This window comes from Pristis pectinata, chromosome 46 (assembly GCF_009764475.1).
Source record: "Pristis pectinata isolate sPriPec2 chromosome 46, sPriPec2.1.pri, whole genome shotgun sequence".
Taxonomy (NCBI): Eukaryota; Metazoa; Chordata; class Chondrichthyes; order Rhinopristiformes; family Pristidae; genus Pristis; species Pristis pectinata.
The window spans coordinates 2,677,972-2,697,345 of record NC_067449.1 but is presented as its reverse complement, the minus strand read 5'-3'; the positions used below and the strand labels follow the sequence as shown (position 1 = coordinate 2,697,345).

The 19,374-nt window shown below is 63.1% G+C and overlaps 1 protein-coding gene across 2 annotated transcripts in view; it reads left to right on the top strand.

Moving 5' to 3' along the window:
- Positions 1-1,390: 1,390 nt before the first annotated feature.
- LOC127566849 (murinoglobulin-2-like) overlaps positions 1,391-19,374 on the top strand; it is a 65,896-nt gene continuing 47,912 nt past the window's right edge. For both annotated transcript variants that reach the window (XM_052009338.1, XM_052009337.1), the window contains exons 1-9: positions 1,391-1,547; positions 4,704-4,887; positions 7,750-7,918; positions 8,735-8,787; positions 10,018-10,038; positions 12,361-12,526; positions 15,817-15,901; positions 16,773-16,878; positions 18,134-18,245. In XM_052009338.1, coding sequence (XP_051865298.1) covers positions 1,492-1,547; positions 4,704-4,887; positions 7,750-7,918; positions 8,735-8,787; positions 10,018-10,038; positions 12,361-12,526; positions 15,817-15,901; positions 16,773-16,878; positions 18,134-18,245 — 952 coding nt within the window. In that variant the 5' untranslated portion in view covers positions 1,391-1,491. The remainder of the gene's footprint in view (positions 1,548-4,703; positions 4,888-7,749; positions 7,919-8,734; positions 8,788-10,017; positions 10,039-12,360; positions 12,527-15,816; positions 15,902-16,772; positions 16,879-18,133; positions 18,246-19,374) is intronic.

Genomic DNA, 19,374 nt, shown 5'->3' with positions numbered 1-19,374 from the left:
TCGAGAGAGGGTGGGGAACCTTCTTCACCCAGAGAACGGTGACGACCTGGAACACAATGCCCGAGAGAGGGGTGGCAGGAGAGAGACACTGACACCGTCCCAGAAAGGTCAGGACGAGGGCTGGGATCCCCCTGGATTATGGACCAAGGGCGGCCGGACATGATAGACAAGGACCAGCGGACCTGTTGGGGCAGAAGGTCCTGATGACGTGGGATATCTGTGCCTGTCAGCTGAGCCCAGGGAATGTCGCCTGGTCCATTGACCGCTCCCTGGTCCCAACGGTAACTCCGTGCCAGGGAGCTTCAAGTATCACTTCGTGCTTGGAAAACCCACTGGGACCAACGGGGGTACAAAGTGAATGCCCCCCTCCCCAAATCCCCCCACACGGCGCCAGGCAGAACCCCCTTCCTGACCCCCAGAACTGGTTTCAGATCGGTCAGGGTGCGCAGAACCAGCCAGACCCCTCTGACAGTGACCCCTCTGATAGCGACCCCTCTGATAGTGACCGCCCCAACAGTGACCCCCCGAAAGTGACCACCCGACAGTGATCCCCCGAGAGTGATTCCCCCGACAGTGACCCCCAGTGACACCCGAGAGTGATTCCCCCGACAGTGACCCTTCCGACAGTGACCACCCGACAGTGACCCCCCGAGAGTGATTCCCCCGACAGTGACCCTTCCGACAGTGACCACCCGACAGTGACCCCCCGAGAGTGATTCCCCGAGAGTGATTCCCCCGACAGTGACCCCCAGTGACCCCCGAGAGTGATCCCCCGAGAGTGACCCCCAACAGTGACCTTTCCGACAGTGACCCCCCGAGAGTGATTCCCCCGACAGTGACCCCCCGAAAGTGACCACCCGACAGTGACCCCCGAGAGTGATTCCCCCGACAGTGACCCCCCGAAAGTGACCACCCGACAGTGACCCCCGAGAGTGATTCCCCCGACAGTGACCCCCAGTGACCCCCCGAGAGTGACCCCCCGAGAGTGATTCCCCCGACAGTGACCCCCAGTGACCCCCGAGTGATTCCCCCGACAGTGACCCCCAGTGACCCCCGAGAATGATCCCCCGACAGTGACCCCCCGAGAGTGATCCCCCGAGAGTGACCCCCAACAGTGACCTTTCCGACAGTGACCGTCCGAGAGTGACCCTTCTGACAGTAACCTGCCCCCCGACCGACCCCCCCCGAGTGACCCCCGAGAGTGACCCCCGACAGTAACCCCTCCAACAGTGACGCCCCCTTGGGTTGACATTCTGCTCTCCCTCCCTCCCCTCCCTTCCTCCCACTCCCCTCCCCTCCCTCCCCCTCCCTCCCCCTCCCCTCCCTCCCCCTCCCCTCCCTTCCCTCCCTCTCTTGACACACTCTGTTTGCTCTGTGTAAACATGTTTATCCAGAAGTGGTGATGAAATCCAGTGGGCTGCTGCTCCTGATTTAAGGACCGGTGCGGAGCCAAGTCCTCAGTCTGTGGACGTTCCCAGGCACACGGTCGGCATGGTGTCCGGGTGGATTCTGTTCCCCCTGCTGATGGGGGCGGTGGGGGCACGGCCGTGAGTACCCGGTGGGGAGGGGGCAGCTCGGGGCAGGGGAGGTGGGGAGGGGGAAGAGAAGGAATTGGGGGGGAGAGAGAAGGTGGGGAGAGAGATGGGGGAGTGAGGGGGGATGGGGAGAGATGGTGGAGAGAGAGGGACAGGGAGAGGCAGAGAGAGGGAGAGAGAGAGACACTGGGAGAGAGAGAGAGAGAGACACAGAGACTGACAGAGGGAGAGAGGGGGAGGAGCGAGAGATTGTGGGAGAGAGAGACAGAGGGACAGACAGAGAGAGAGTGAGACACTGGGGGAGAGAGACAGAGAGAGAGAGAGAGAGACAGAGAGAGACGGAGAGAGAGACTGTGGGAGAGAGAGACACAGAGAGACTGACAGGGAGAGAGGGGGAGGAGAGAGAGATTGTGGGAGAGAGAGAGAGAGACAGACAGACAGAGACTGAAGGAGAGAGAGAGAGAGAGAGACTGACAGGGAGAGAGGGGGAGGAGAGAGAGATTGTGGGAGAGAGAGAGAGACAGACAGACAGAGAGACAGAGACAGAGAGAGAGAGACAGACAGAGAGACAGAGACAGAGAGAGAGAGACAGAGAGAGAGAGAGAGAGAGAGAGACAGGGAGAGATGGGGAGGAGAGAGAGATTGTGGGAGAGAGACAGACAGACAGAGAGACAGAGACAGAGACAGAGAGAGACAGACAGACAGAGACTGAGAGAGAGAGAGAGAGTGAGAGACAGAGACAGAGAGAGAGACAGAGACAGAGACTGAGAGAGAGAGAGACAGACTGATGGAGAGAGGGGGAGGAGAGAGAGATTGTGGGAGAGAGAGACAGACAGACAGAGAGACAGAGACAGAGAGAGAGACAGACAGACAGAGACTGAGAGAGAGAGAGACAGAGACAGAGAGAGAGAGAGAGACAGAGACAGAGACTGAGAGAGAGAGAGAGAGACTGACAGGGAGAGAGGGGGAGGAGAGAGAGATTGTGGGAGAGAGAGAGACAGACAGACAGAGACAGAGAGAGAGAGACAGAGACAGAGAGAGAGAGAGACAGACAGAGACTGAGAGAGAGAAACAGAGACAGAGACAGACAGAGACTGAAGGAGAGAGAGAGACAGAGAGAGAGACAGAGAGAGACTGAAGGAGAGAGAGAGAGACAGACAGAGAGAGAGACAGAGAGAGGGTGACGGAGAGAGACAAGGAGAGAGGGGGAGACATTGAACAAGCAGAGGATCCAGTAACCAGAGTTGGGAGACAGTAGTCCCCGTAGTGCGGGGGTAGAGCCACTGCCTCACAGCTCCAGAGAGCCGGGTTCAACCCCGACCCCCGGTGCTGCCTGTGTGGAGTTTGCACGTTCTCCCCGTGACCCCCTGGGTCGGCTCCCGACGACCTGCGGGGTCGGTGGGGCTGTCAGTTTTGTGGGGGAGGGGTGGAATCTGGGAGGAGTTGATGGGAAGGAGAGAGGGGGTCCCGGGCAGGAATTGGAGGGTGCGGGTTTCTCTGCACGGGGCTGGAACTCGAGATGAGTGGCTGTCACAAGGAGTCAGCGAGAGACCGAAGGCAGGAGGGGAGGGCAGGGAGGGGGACGGTCTGAAAAGGAGACGGGGAGAGATATTGGGGGATTCCAGACAGGAAATAGAGAGAGAGAGGGGGAGAGAGGGAGAGAGGAGGCAGGGAGAGCGAGAGGGAGGGAGCGGGAGAGACGGGAGGGAGAGAGACTGGGGAGGGGAGTGGGGAGAGGGGGGAGAGGAGGGAAAGGGGAGGGGAGGGAGAGAGAGAGGGAGGACATGGGGAGTGGAGGGTGAGGGGAGGGAGAGCGGGAGGGAGGGGAGGACACGGGAAGGGGTCCCACAGTTTGGAGAACAAGGGGTCCCAGAGATCGTGGAACGAGGGGTCCCAGATTTTGGGGAATGAGGGGTCCCAGAATTTGGGGAACGAGGGGTCCCAGAGTTTGGGGAACGAGGGGTCCCAGATTTTGGGGAATGAGGGGTCCCAGAATTTGGGGAACGAGGGGTGCCAGAATTTGGGGAATGAGGGGTCCCAGAGTTTGGGGAACGAGGGGTCCCAGATTTTTGGGAATGGTCCCACACTATATGGAAAATGGGGTCCCAGAGTCTGAGGAATGTGGGGACACAGAGTTTGTGGAACGTTGTATCCCACAGTTTGGGAAGCGAGGGATCCCAGAGTTTTGGGAACGAGGGGACCCAGAGTTTGGCGAACGAGGGCTCCCAGAGGTTGGGGAACTATGGGACCCAGAGTGTGAGGAATGAGGGGTCCCAGATTTGCGGGAATGAGTGGTCCCACACTGTGGGGAACGAGGGATCCCAGAGTTTGGGGAACCACAGGTCCCAGAGCTTTGGGAACGAGGGGTCCCACAGATTGGGGAACGAGGGGTCCCAGAGTTTAAGGAACAAGTCGTCCCAGAGATTGGGGAACTATGGGACCCAGAGTTTGGGGAATGAGGGGTCCCAGAGGTTGGGGAACTATGGGACCCAGAGTGTGAGGAATGAGGGGTCCCAGATTTGGCGGAATGAGTGGTCCCACACTCTGGGGAACGAGGGATCCCAGAGTGTGGAGAACCAGAGGTCCCAGAGTTTTGGGAACGAGGGGTCCCACTGTTTGGGAATTAGGGATCCCACAGTTTGGGGAACGAGAGGTGCCAGAGTTTAAGGAACAAGTCGTCCCAGAGATTGGGGAACTATGGGACCCAGAGTTTGGGGAATGAGGGGTCCCAGAGGTTGGGGAACTATGGGACCCAGAGTGTGAGGAATGAGGGGTCCCAGATTTGGCGGAATGAGTGGTCCCACACTCTGGGGAACGAGGGATCCCAGAGTGTGGAGAACCAGAGGTCCCAGAGTTTTGGGAACGAGGGGTCCCACTGTTTGGGAATTAGGGATCCCACAGTTTGGGGAACGAGAGGTGCCAGAGTTTGGATAACGATGGGTCCGAGACATTGTGGAACCAGTGTTCCCAGAGTTTGGGCAATGAGGGGGCCCAGAGACTGGGGAACGAGGGGGTCCAACAGTCTGGGGAACAAGGGGTCCCACAGGTTATGGGGTTCATGTGGTTCCACAGTTTGGGAGTGAGGGGTCTTCATCGAAATTCCCAGGGATGACCTCCCTCTCCCAGTGACTGGTCCGAATTTTCCTGACGGCTCTCCCTCCTTTGCAGAGACACCCTGGTCCTCATCCCCACAGTGATACAGATGGAGAGTCCGGAGAAGCTCTGTGTGGTTCAGTCGACGGGGGTGGGCAGCGGCCCCCTCAGGGTGAACATTCACCATGGCCCCAGTAACACCACCTTACTGGACCAGGAGATAACGGGTGTCGAGCACTACGGCTGTGTGGAATTCATGGTGAGTGGGCTCACCCCGTCCTCGTCCTCACCTCCCTCACACCTCCCTCCCTCACACCTCCCATCCCTCACACCTCCCCTCCCTCCGTCCCTTACACCTCCCCTCCCTCCGTCCCTCACACCTCCTCCCTCACCAGGAGATAACGGGTGTCGAGCACTACGGGGGTGTGGAATTCACGGTGAGTGGGCTCACCCTGTCCTCGTCCTCACCTCCCTCACACCTCCCTCCCTCACACCTCCCTCCCTCACACCTCCCATCCCTCACACCTCCCCTCCCTCCGTCCCTCACACCTCCCCTCCCTCACACCGTCCCATACACCGTCCGTCCGTCCTTCACACCTGCCCTCCCTCATACCTGCCCTCCCTCACACCTGTCCCTCACACCTACCATCCCTCACACCTGCCCTCCCTCACACCTCCCCTCCCTCCGTCCCTCACACCTCCCCACTGTCCTACACACCTCCCTCCGTCCCTCACATCTCCCCTCCCTCCGTCCCTCACACCTCCCCACCGTCCTACACACCTCCCTCCGTCCCTCACACCTCCCCTCCCTCCGTCCCTCACACCTCCCCACCGTCCCACTCACCTCCCTCCGTCCCTCACACCTCCCCTCCCTCCATCCCTCACACCTCCCCACCGTCCCACACACCTCCCTCAGTCCCTCACACCTCCCCTCCCTCTGACCCTCACACCTCCCCACCGTCCCACTCACCTCCCTCCGTCCCTCACACCTCCCCTCCCTCCGTCCCTCACACCTCCCCACCGTCCCACACACCTCCCTCAGTCCCTCACACCTCCCCTCCCTCTGACCCTCTTCCCCTCCCTCACACCTCCCCTCCCTCACACCTTCTCCCTCCGTCCCTCACACCTTCCTCCCTCTCACCTCCCTCCGTCCGTCCACCCCTCCCTCACACCCCTCCCTCATACCCGCTCCCTCACACTCGCTCCCTCACACCTCCCCTCCCTCACACCCCTCCCTCATACCCGCTCCCTCACACCCACTCCCTCACACCTCATGCCATCACAACCCTCCCTCTTCCTCACACCCCCTCCCTGCTTCATACCCCCTCCCTCCCTCCCACACCTCTCCCAGACACCTCCCCTCCACCACACCTCCCTCACACTCCCTCATACCCGCTCCCTCCTTCACACCCGCTCCCTCACTCACACTTCTCCCTCCCGACCTCCTTCTCTCCCTCCCTCCTCTCGTCCCCTCCCTCCTCTCCTCCCCTCCCTCCTCTCGTCCCCTCCTGTTCCTGCCCCAACACCTCGACCTCTGGATCTGATCAGTAACGGGACCCCTCACCACCCCGGGCTCCCCCCAGATCGGGACCCCTCACCACCCCGGGATCCCCCCAGATCGGGACCCCTCACCACCCCGGGATCCCCCCAGATCTGTAACGGGACCCCTCACCACCCTGGGCTCCCCCCAGATCTGTAACGGGACCCCTCACCACCCCGGGCTCCCCCCAGATCAGTAACGGGACCCCTCACCACCCCGGGCTCCCCCCAGATCTGTAACGGGACCCCTCACCACCCCGGGATCCCACCAGATCAGTAACGGGACCCCTCACCACCCCGGGATCCCCCCAGATCGGGACCCCTCACCACCATGGGATCCAACCAGATCTGTAACGGGACCCCTCACCAACCCGGGATCCCCCAGATCGGGACCCCTCACCACCATGGGATCCAACCAGATCTGTAACGGGACCCCTCACCAACCCGGGATCCCCCAGATCTGTAACGGGACCCCTCACGACCCCGGGCTCCCCCCAGATCTGTAATGGGATCCCCCCAGATCTGTAACGGGACCCCTCACCACCCCGGGATCCCCCCAGATCTGTAACGGGACCCCTCACCACCCCGGGCTCCCCCCAGATCTGTAACGGGACCCCTCACCACCCCGGGATCCCACCAGATCAGTAACGGGACCCCTCACCACCCCGGGATCCCCCCAGATCGGGACCCCTCACCACCACGGGATCCAACCAGATCTGTAACGGGACCCCTCACCAACCCGGGATCCCCCAGATCGGGACCCCTCACCACCACGGGATCCAACCAGATCTGTAACGGGACCCCTCACCAACCCGGGATCCCCCAGATCTGTAACGGGACCCCTCACGACCCCGGGCTCCCCCCAGATCTGTAATGGGATCCCCCCAGATCTGTAACGGGACCCCTCACCACCCCGGGATCGCCCCAGATCGGTACCCCTCACCACCCCGGGATCCCCCAGATCTGTAACGGGACCCCTCACCACCCTTGTCTCCCCCAAGATCTGTAACGGGACCCCTCACCACCCCGGGCTCCCCCCAGATCTGTAATGGGACCCCTCACCACCCCGGGATTCCCCTCAGATCGGTACCCCTCACCACCCTGGGATCCCCCCAGATCTGTAATGGGATCCCTCACCACCCCCTCTCCCCAGATCTGTAACGTGACCTCACCAGCCTGGGCACCCCCCAGATCTGTAACGGGACCCCTCACCACCCCGGAATCCTCCCAGATCTGTAATGGGACCCCTCACCACCCCCGGATCCCCCCAGATCTGTAACGGGACCCCACACAACCCTGGGATCCCTCCAGATCTGTAATGGGATCCCCCTAGTTCTGTAACGGGACCCTCACCACCCTGGGCCCCCTACCAGATCTGTAACGGGATCCCTCACCACCCCCTCCCCCCAGATCTGTAACGGGACCTCTCACCAGCCCCACCGCCCCCTACCAGATCTGTAACAGGACCCCTCACCACCCCACGTCTTCCCCCAGATCTGTAACGGGTGACGGACCTCCTCCTACTGCTATCCCTGTGATGGACCGATCGGCTGCCGTTCATCTGTGCTGTTGTTGTGTGCAGGTTCCGGAGGTACAGATCGATAACCACTGGCGTTCTGTGGCCACTGTGACGGTGATTGGATCCGGGGAGACGGCAGCGATTAACATCACCAAGAGGGTTCTCCTCAGGAAGTATCAGTCGTTGACCTTCGTACAGACGGACAAACCCGTCTACAAACCCGGCCAGACAGGTGGGTGGTGACGCACCCCTTCCAGGACCAGATCATCCTCTCTCCGGCAGGGAGCTCTCCCCGGTGTAAGGCTCTCTCAAAGAGAACCACCCGTTGGGTACGTGGTCCCAGGAGAGGTCATCGGCAGATCTCCATTGCGCCACGTCCGGCAGTTGCCCACTGACCAGTAACTGCACAGGGCAGCCACATAAACCCCGTGGTTACAGGATCAGGTCCGAGGCTGGGGGTCCGGTGCCTGGTGATTCACCTCGTCACCCCACCAGGGTGGCCAAACCACAGGTCAGGGGCGCGAGGGATACTCCCCACGTCCCTACGGCGGGGTTTGCCTGTGCGCACAACATCCGCCACATCGCCTCTCCCCGATCTACAGGTCAGGGGCGCGAGGGATACTCCCCACGTCCCTGGGCGGGGTCAGTCCGTGCACACAACATCCGCCACATCGTCTCTCCCTGATCTACAGGTCAGGGGCGCGAGGGATACTCCCCACGTCCCTGGGCGGGGTCAGTCCGTGCACACATCATCCGCCACATCGCCTCTCCCCCATCGACAGGTCAGGGGCGCGAGGGATACTCCCCACGTCCCTGGGCAGGGTTAGTCCGTGCACACAACATCCGCCACATTACCTCTCCCCCATCGACAGGTCAGGGGCGCGAGGGATACTCCCCACGTCCCTGGGCGGGGTCAGTCCGTGCACACAACATCCGCCACATCGTCTCTCCCTGATCTACAGGTCAGGGGCGCGAGGGATACTCCCCACGTCCCTGGGCGGGGTCAGTCCGTGCCCGTTGGGATCTGATTGAGCACTTTGCCTTCCAGTGAGGTTCCGGGTGGTGTCCCTGACGATGGATTTCCAGCTGTCCCAGGAGGAGGTGAGTGTGACCCCTCCCTCCTACCCTCCTCCCACGGCCGACCCTCACCCCAACTCCCCTCCGACCCTCCGCCCTCCACACCCCTCACCCCCTCCCCACCCACCCTCCGCCCTCCACACCCCTCACCCCCTCCCCACCCACCCTCCGCCCTCCACACCCCTCACCCCCTCCCCACCCACCCTCCGCCCTCCACACCCCTCACCCCCTCCCCACCCACCCTCCGCCCTCCACACCCCTCACCCCCTCCCCACCCACCCTCCGCCCTCCACACCCCTCACCCCACCTCCACACCCACCCACCGCCCTCCCCACCCCTCACTCCACCCCCCCTCCCTCCACCCTCCGCACCCCTCACTCCACCCCCCCTCCCTCCACCCTCCACACCCCTCACCCCCTCGCCACCCACCCTCCGCCCTCCACACCCCTCACCCCCTCCCCACCCACCCTCCGCCCTCCACACCCCTCACCCCCTCCCCACCCACCCTCCGCCCTCCACACCCCTCACCCCCTCCCCACCCACCCTCCGCCCTCCACACCCCTCACCCCACCTCCACACCCACCCACCGCCCTCCCCACCCCTCACTCCACCCCCCCTCCCTCCACCCTCCGCACCCCTCACTCCACACCCCTCACCCCCTCCCCACCCTCCACCCTCCCTCCCTCCAACCTCCCCACCCCTCACCCCCTCCCCACCCTCCCCACTGTCCCTCCATCCTTACCCAATTCTCCTCTCCCCCTTTTCCTCTCCCTCCAGTCTCTCCAGTTCATGTCCGTCCCCCCTTCACCCCGTCTGCCCCCTACCCCAGTCTCCCCCACTGCCCCCCACCTTCCCGTCTCCCCCTCCACCTCCCCCATATCCCCCTCCCCTCCCATCTCCCCCTCCACCCACCCCCTCAGTCCCCCCTCGTCTCCCTCCCCTACGTCTCCCCCAAATCCCCCTCCCCATCTCCCCCACCCACCCCCTCAGTCCCCCCTCATCTCCCTCCCCTACGTCTCCCCCAAATCCCCCTCCCTGTCTCCCCTCCACCTTCCCCATCTCCCCTCTCCCCATCTCCCCCCTTCCCCATCCCTCAGTCAACCCCCTCCCTCTCTCCCGGTCTCCCCCTCCTCGTTTCCCCCGTCCCCTCTCCCGGACTCCCCCCGCCTCCTCTCCCCCTCTCCCCCCAGGCCTAGGTAAACCGGGGTTCGGGACCCTCCCCACTAACTGGGCCTCTCTCCTTCTCTCCCGCAGTACCCGCTGATAACGCTCTGGGTGAGTCCCACCGACTGGCTCCTGGCTGCAGCCGCACTGTACACAGGTCAGGGTGTGGGGTCCCGAGCTTGGGGCCCAGGGAGCGCTCCGAGAGCCGGGGGGCAGAGCCTGACTCCCGGCTCCGTTCTGTGCTGATGGAGGCGACCTGAGCCCGGGTTGTACACGGACCCCTGGTTCCTTCACGGAGCACTGCAGGGGGTGGGCTGTACACGCACGGGGGGAGTTGGGAGAATCTCTCGCCCCTCTGGGGCAGCGACGCTTCATTGGGATAGACCGACTGCCTCTCACCCAGGCGCAGGAACCTGGGTCACATCAGGCTAAGTCCGGGAGAAAATTCAGGCCAAATCAGGCCAACATCACCCACCAGAGGGGCAATGAGGAGGGAGGGGCAGTGAGAAGGGAGGGGCGGTGAGGAGGGAGGGACGTATGAGGGAGGGAGGGAGGGAGCGGCAGTGAGGAGGGACCACAGCGGGAGGGGCGCTGAGGAAGGGGCGTATGAGGGAGGGAGGGACTGAGGAGGGAGGGGCAGTGAGGAGGGAGGGGTGTATGAGGAGGGAGGGGCAGTGAGGAGGGAGGGGTGTATGAGGTGGGGGGGCAGTGAGGAGGGAGGGGTGTATGAGGAGGGAGGGGCAGTGAGGAGGGAGGGGTGTATGAGGTGGGGGGGCAGTGAGGAGGGAGGGGTGTATGAGGTGGGGGGCAGTGAGGAGGGAGGGGTGTATGAGGTGGGGGGCAGTGAGGAGGGAGGGGTGTATGAGGTGGGGGGCGGTGAGGAGGGGGGAACTGTGTGAGGAGGAGGCGCAGTGAGGAGGGAGGGGTGTATGAGGTGGGGGGGCAGTGAGGAGGGGCAGTGAGGAGGGAGGGGTGTATGAGGTGGGGGGCAGTGAGGAGGGAGGGGTGTATGAGGAGGGAGGGGCAGTGAGGAGGGAGGGGTGTATGAGGAGGGAGGGGCAGTGAGGAGGGAGGGGTGTATGAGGTGGGGGGGCAGTGAGGAGGGAGGGGTGTATGAGGAGGGAGGGGCAGTGAGGAGGGAGGGGTGTATGAGGTGGGGGGCAGTGAGGAGGGAGGGGTGTATGAGGTGGGGGGCAGTGAGGAGGGAGGGGTGTATGAGGTGGGGGGCAGTGAGGAGGGAGGGGTGTATGAGGTGGGGGGGCGGTGAGGAGGGGGGAACTGTGTGAGGAGGAGGCGCAGTGAGGAGGGAGGGGTGTATGTGGGGGGGCAGTGAGGAGGCGCAGTGAGGAGGGAGGGGTGTATGAGGTGGGGGGGCAGTGAGGAGGGGCAGTGAGGAGGGGCAGTGAGGAGGGAGGGGTGTATGAGGTGGGAGGGGCGGTGAGGAGGGGAAGTGTGTGAGGAGGAGGCGCAGTGAGGAGGGAGGGGTGTATGAAGTGGGAGGGGCGGTGAGGGGGGGTGTATGAGGTGGGGGGCGGTGAGGAGGGGGGAGTGTGTGGGGAGGAGGCGCAGTGAGGAGGGAGGGGTGTATGAGGTGGGAGGGGCGCTGAGGAGGGGGGAGTGTGTGAGGAGGAGGCGCAGTGAGGAGGGAGGGGTGTATGAGGTGGGAGGGGCGGTGAGGGGGGTGTATGAGGTGGGAGGGGCGGTGAGGAGGGGGGTGTATGAACTGGGAGGGGCGGTGAGGAGGGGGGGAGTGTGTGAGGAGGAGGCGCAGTGAGGAGGGGGATGAATGAGGTCTCTCTCTTGTCCTGACCCCAATCTGCGTTTTTAACCAGATGACCAATCATGAACTAATGTTGGATCTTGCTGTTCTACCCAAAATATCCCTGTCCTGGGATGCTGGAAAGTCCCTGATTGGCTGAGAAGTGTCTGGGGAAACTCTGGTCCAGAGAGGTTGGCAGAGAGGTAGAGAGAGAGAGAGAGAGATAGAGAGAGACAGACAGGGAGACAGAGACAGAGAGCCAGAGAGAGAGAAATGGGAGGGGAAGATGGGGAGAGAGGCGGAGACAGAGGGAGAGAGATCGAGAGAGAGATAGAGATAGAGACGGGGAGAGAGAGACAGAGAAAGTTGGGGGGAAGATAGGGAGAGAAACAGAGAGAGAGAGACAGAGAGACAGAGAAGGAAATGGGGAGAGAGAGAGAGAGAGAGAGAGAGACAGACAGTGACAGGGGAAATGGGGAAAGGGGGAGAGAGAGAGGGAGGGAGAGAGAGAGAGGGAGACAGACAGTGACAGGGGAAATGGGGAAAGGGGGAGAGAGAGAGAGAGAGGGAGGGAGAGAGAGAGAGAGAGAGAAGGAGAGAGAGAGAGAGGGAGGGAGGGAGAGAGAGAGAGAGAGAGATTGGGCATGACCTGCTGGGAACATTTCTTTCCTCAGGACCCTCAGCGGAATCGGATTGGCCAGTGGAGAGATGTGAAGGGCAGGCAGGGCATCGTGGACCTCAGCTTCGACCTGATCCCCGAACCTCCGATGGGGGAGTACAAGATCGAAGTGGAGAAGACCCACGGGAAGAATTCACACACCTTCACTGTTGAGGAATACGGTGAGCAGTCCCAGAGCCAGGATCCCAAGCGTCCTGCTCCCAACCCCGCGCCCCCTTCCACAAAATCCTGGGACCCTGCCGGTGGAGGGAATTAGCACCGGGCTCGGACACAGCAGGAAATTCCGGAGCCCAACAGAATGTTACCCTTGCTTGAGGGAGGACTGGGACCATCTCCACTATCTTCACCCCCCTCCCTACATTTGGGGGTCCTGCCCCATTGACACTGGCCATTGTTGAGCCGAAGAACTGCGGACAGTTTCCGTCTCCTTATTGAAGGACACGCTGGCCTTTCTCAGTCGGGGCACCGAGTCCAAGAGTCGGGGAAGTCACGTTGCAGCTTTATAAAACTCCGGTTGGGCCGCAGCTGGAGTATTGTGTCCGGTTCTGGTCCCCCCCCGTTACAGGGAGGGTGCGGGGGGCTTCGGAGAGGGTGCGGGAGAGGTTCACCGGGACCCTGCCCGGATTCGAGCTGCAAGGAGAGGTCGGACAGACTCGGGTTGTTCTCTCCGGAGCGGCGGAGGCCGAGGGGAGAGGTTTATAAGATCACGAGAGGCACAGATAGAGCAGACGGCCGGGATCTTTCTCCCCCCACCCCAGGGTGGGAATGTCTAATACCAGGGGGCGTGCGTTTAAGGTGAGAGGGGGGAGAGTTCAGAGGAGATGTGCGGGGCAGGTGTTTTACACAGAGAGCGGTGGGTGCCTGGAATGTGCTGCCAGGGGTGGGGGTGGAGGCAGGTACGATCGAGGGGTTTCAGAGGCTGTTAGACAGGCCCGTGGGTGTGCGGGGAATGGACGGAGGGCGACACTGTGTGGGCAGAAGGGATGGGTTCAGTGAGGGGTTTAGTTACTGGTTTAATTAGTTTAGCAGAACATGGTGGGCCGAAGGGCCTGTCCCTGTGTTTTACTGGTAGGTGTTCTATGTTGTATGTTCGATGTTCCATGTTCTGTGTTGCATGTTCTGGTCTATGTTCTAATGTGTTGGGAAGAAGTTCAGAGGCCATTGATGGGACTGGTCCCAGGAATGGGCAGGTTGCCTGGCCAGCAGGGCTGAGGGAGACTCCCGGGCCGCCCTGCCCACGGAGTTTGCGGAGAGGGAGAGGGGACGGCACAAGATCCTGAGGGGGCGGACGAGGACAGGAGGTTCCCTCTCGAGGGGTAACCCTGGACGCTGTTTAAAATCTACGGGGTGTCTCGGGCAAGACAGAAAACGTGGGGGGGTGGGGGGGGGGTGGTCATCTCCCATGGGTCCCTACATCTCCCTGCCCGGTGGACACAGACACAGGTTCCGGGGGCGGGGGGTGGCCCAGAGTATGAGAGACCCCCCCCCCCCATCACTCCCCTACTCCCCCGGTCCCGAGTGACCCCCCCCACCCCCAGTCCCGAGTGACCCCGCCCTCACTCCCCCGGCCCCGAGTGACCCCCCCCCCCACCCCCAGTCGCGAGTGACCCCGCCCTCACTCCCCCGGCCCCGTGACCCCCCCCTCCCCCTCACGCTCCTGGTCCCAAGTGACCCCCCCACCTCACTCCCTGGTCCCGAGTGACCCCCCCCTCACCCCCGGTCCCGTGACCCCCCTCACTCCCCCGGCCCTGAGTGACCCCCCCCCTCACGCTCCTGGTCCCAAGTGACCCCCCCACACCCCCTGGTCCCGTGACCCCCCTCACTCCGATCCTGTGACCCCCCCATCCTCCTTCACTCCCCCAGTCCCGAGTGACCCCCCTCAGTCCCCCGGTCCCGAGTGACCCCCCCCCTCCTCAGATCCCGACTGACCCCCCCCCCATTGTCCCTTCGCTCCCGCTGTCCCAAGTGAACCCCCTCTTCACTCCTCCAGTCCCGAGTGACCCCCCTCAGTCCCCCGGTCCCCAGTGACCACCCTCCTCCTCCGATCCTGTGACCCCCCCATCCTCCCCTCACTCCCCCAGTCCCGAGTGACCCCCCTCAGTCCCCCGGTCCCGAGTGACCCCCCCCCCTCCTCAGATCCCGACTGACCCCCCCCCCCATTGTCCCTTCGCTCCCGCTGTCCCAAGTGAACCCCCTCTTCACTCCTCCAGTCCCGAGTGACCCCCCTCAGTCCCCCGGTCCCCAGTGACCACCCTCCTCCTCCGATCCTGTGACCCCCCCATCCTCCCCTCACTCCCCCAGTCCCGAGTGACCCCCCTCAGTCCCCCGGTCCCGAGTGACCCCCCTCCCCTCAGTCCCCCTGTTCCATGACTCCCCCTCAACACCTGGCCCGTTATACAACATAGAACACCTACCAGTACCACATAGGAACAGGCCATTCGGCCCACAATGTTGTACTGAACTATTTAAACCAGTAATTAAAGCCCTCACTGAACCCAATCCCTTCTGCCCACACAGTGTCCCCCTCCCTCCATTCCCCGCACACCCACGGGCCTGTCTAACAGCCTCTGAAACCCCTCGATCGTACCTGCCTCCACCCCCACCCCCGGCAGCACATTCCAGGCCCCCACCGCTCTCTGTGTAAAAAACCTGCCCCGCACATCTCCTCTGAACTCTCCCCCCTCTCACCTTAAACGCACGCCCTCTGGTATTAGACATTCCCACCCTGGGGTGGGGGGGAGAAAGATCCCGGCTGTCTGCTCTATCTGTGCCTCTCGTGATCTTATAAACCTCTCCCCTCGGCCTCCGCCGCTCCGGAGAGAACAACCCGAGTCTGTCCGACCTCTCCTCACAGCTCACGCCCTCTAATCCGGGCAGGGTCCCGGTGAACCTCTCCCGCACCCTCTCCGAAGCCCCCCGCACCCTCCCTGTAACGGGGGGGGGGGGGGGGACCAGAACCGGACGCAATACTCCAGCTGCAGCCCGACCGGAGTTTTATAAAGCTGCAACGTGACTTCCCGACTCTTGGACTCGGTGCCCCGACTGATGAAGGCCAGCGCGCCGTCCGCCTTCTTCACCGCCCTGTCGACCTGTGCGGCCACTTTCAGGGGAGCTGTGGGCTCGGACCCCGAGATCCCTCTGTACATCACTGCTCTTAAGGATCCTGCCGTTGACGGCGTCCTGTCCCTTTACATCTGACCTCCCAAACTGCAACACCTCACATGTGCAGAAGCCCATGCTAAGGAGCCGGGGATGGGTACCGGGAAATGCCATTGGAAGCGTGGTCGGAACTGGCAGGGCTGTGAGTGATGGAGGGAGGGAAGGACTATCCTGGACTGATTGGGAATGGTGGGGGTGGGGGGTGGCGGGGTGGCTGGTGGGACGAGGTGGAAGGATGGGATGGGGTAAGTCAGGAGCGAGCGGACAATGAGAATCTCTCTCTGTCTTACAGTGCTCCCCAAATTTGAAGTGAAGGTTCACCTTCCAAATGCGATCACAATCCTCGACAAAACGATTAATGTCAAAGTGTGTGGCAGGTAAATGTCGGTCTTTGTCCATCTATGTGCCAGGTGCAGTCGACTCAGATGTTGAGGGAACCTCACCCTGTGTCCGACCCCGGGAGTGTGTGACGGGACGGTGTGGGGGGAGCCTCACCCTGTGTCTGACCCTGGGAGTGTGTGACGGGACGGTGCGGAGGGAGCCTCACCCTGTGACGGACCCCGGGAGTGTGTGACAGGACGGTGCGGGGGGAGCCTCAACCTGTGTCTGACTCCGGGCGTGTGTGATGGGACGGTGTGGAGGGAGCCTCACCCTGTGTCTGACCCCGGGAGTGTGTGACGGGACGGTGCGGGGGGAGCCTCAACCTGTGTCTGACTCCGGGCGTGTGTGACAGGACGGTGTGGGGGGAGCCTCACCCAGTGTCTGATGCCAGGAGTGTGTGACGGGACGGTGCGGGGGGAGCCTCAACCTGTGTCTGACGCCGGGCGTGTGTGATGGGACGGTGTGGAGGGAGCTTCACTCTGTGTCTGACCCTGGGAGTGTGTGACGGGACGGTGCGGGGGGAGCCTCACCCTGTGTCTGACTCCGGGAGTGTGTGACAGGACGGTGCGGGGGGAGCCTCACCCTGTGTCTGACTCCGGGAGTGTGTGACGGGACGGTGTGGAGGGAGCCTCACCCAGTGTCTGATGCCGGGAGTGTGTGACGGGATGGTGCAGGGGGAGCCTCACCCTGTGTCTGACTCCGGGAGTGTGTGACAGGACGGTGTGGGGGGAGCCTCACCCAGTGTCTGATGCCGGGAGTGTGTGATGGGACGGTGTGGAGGGAGCTTCACTCTGTGTCTGACCCTGGGAGTGTGTGTGTGGGGTGGGGGACTCTCTGTCACTAACCGGAGCTGTGAACAACTCCCAGGTACACCTATGGGAAACCCATGCGAGGTCATGTGAATGGGACTGTCTGCCTGAAACGTTATTACTCTGCCATGGACTCAACGTTATGTCACCACGTCGAGGGCGAGGTGAGTACTGGGGCCGATTCCGGGGATCCCAGGGTCTCTGGCGGGGGGTTCTGTCCTGGGGGTGAGGGGGATGGTGCCGGGAGGTGGGGTAACGTTGGTCTCCTGGGTGTGTGAAGCTCAGGGAGGAGGGGAAGAGGACGACGGGAGAGCTGGGGCAAAGTGGTGTGTCGAGGGTGTGACCAACTCGGGGATCACAGTTCCATGGGAGATGTCTCCTCCGATCCTGACCACATGCAGCCCATCGTTGGGACGTGGGAGGGAACCGGAGCAGCCGGGGGAAGCCCTCGCGGTCACAGGGAGAACGTGCGGACTCCACACAGACAGCCCCCGAGGTCGGGGTCGAAGCCGGGTCTCTGGGAATGGGAGGCTCGACCTCACCAACGCACGTCTCCATCTTTCTCGCTCCCCCTTTCTGTCCCTCACCCCCTCACTCCTTCCTCTCTCTTGCTCCCTCTCCCCCCTCTATCGCCCTCCCCCTCCCTCTCCCCCACTCACCTTCCTCACCCCCTCCCTCCCCTCCCCCTCTTCCCCCTCCCCTCCGTCTCCCTCATCTCTCCCTCCACCCCCTCTCCCTCCCCCTCCCCTTCTCCCTCATCTCTCCCTCCACCCCCTCTCCCTCCCCCTCCCCTCCCCTCCCTCCCCCTCATCTCTCCCTCCACCCCCTCTCCCTCCCCCTCCCCTTCCTCTCCCTCCCCCTCCCCTCCCTCTCCCTCATCTGTCCCTCCACCCCCTCTCCCTCCCCACCCCTCCCTCTCCCTCATCTCTCCCTCCACCCCCTCCCTCCCCCTCCCCGTCTCCCTCATCTCTCCCTCCACCCCCTCTCCCTCCCCCTCCCCTCCCCTCCCTCTCCCTCATCTCTCCCTCCACCCCCCACCCTCCCCCTCCCCTCCATCTCCCTCTCCCTCCTCTCCCTCCACCCCGTATACCTCCCTCGCCCCTCCCCTCCCTCTCAATCCGCCTCCCCTCCCCTCCCTCTCCCTCATCTCTCCCTCCACCCCCTCTCCCTCCCCCTCCCCTCCCTCTCCCTCCTCTCCCTCCACCGCCCCCTCTTCCCCTTGCACAAAGAGAGGGAGCGAGCCCGGGGGACGCGGGGAGGGGGAGGGAGGGAGGGAAGGAACAGCGTGAGGCAGGGAGTTGAGGTGAAGGGTAGAGAAGGGGTTGGGGACCGGATGGGGGTCGGGGGTGAAGGAGAGGGGTTACCCTCCCCCAGATCCTGCCCCTCGGTCTCACCATGCGCCCTCTCTCACACCCTCAGACGGATACTGACGGCTGCTTCTCCCGAGATTTGTCCACTGCCATATTTCACCTCCGGAGGAATTGGCAAAGAACCATTCAGGCTCATTTCGTCCTGGACGAGCAAGGCACAGGTGAGGGGCGAGTGGGACACACTACCTCCCCTCGCTCCAGTTCCCCTCCCTCAGCCCCTCACACACCACCTCCCCTCACACTCTACCTCCCCTCGCACACTACCTCCCCTCCCTCAGCCCCTCACACACTACCTCCCCTCGCTCCAGTTCCCCTCCCTCAGCCCCTCACACACCACCTCCCCTCACACTCTACCTCCCCTCGCACACTACCTCCCCTCCCTCAGCCCCTCACACACCACCTCCCCTCACACTCTACCTCCCCTCGCACACTACCTCCCCTCCCTCAGCCCCTCACACACTACCTCCCCTCGCTCCAGTTCCCCTCCCTCAGCCCCTCACACACCACCTCCCCTCACACTCTACCTCCCCTCGCACACTACCTCCCCTCCCTCAGCCCCTCACACACTACCTCCCCTCACACTCTACCTCCCCTCGCACACTACTCCCCCTCACACACTACCTCCCCTCCCTCAGCCCCTCACACACCACCTCCCCTCACACACTACCTCCCCTCGCTCCAGTTCCCCTCCCTCAGCCCCTCACACACCACCTCCCCTCACACACTACCTCCCCTCCCTCAGCCCCTCACACACCACCTCCCCTCACACACTACCTCCCCTCCCTCAGCCCCTCACACACCACCTCCCCTCACACACTACCTCCCCTCACACACCACCTCCCCTCCCTCAGCCCCTCACACACCACCTCCCCTCACACACTACCTCCCCTCGCACACTACCTCCCCTCCCTCAGCCCCTCACACACTACCTCCCCTCGCTCCAGTTCCCCTCCCTCAGCCCCTCACACACCACCTCCCCTCACACTCTACCTCCCCTCGCACACTACCTCCCCTCCCTCAGCCCCTCACACACCACCTCCCCTCACACACTACCTCCCCTCGCTCCAGTTCCCCTCCCTCAGCCCCTCACACACCACCTCCCCTCACACACTACCTCCCCTCGCACACTACCTCCCCTCCCTCAGCCCCTCACACACTACCTCCCCTCCCTCAGCCCCTCACACACCACCTCCCCCTCACACACTACCTCCCCTCACACACCACCTCCCCTCCCTCAGCCCCTCACACACCACCTCCCCTCACACACTACCTCCCCTCGCACACTACCTC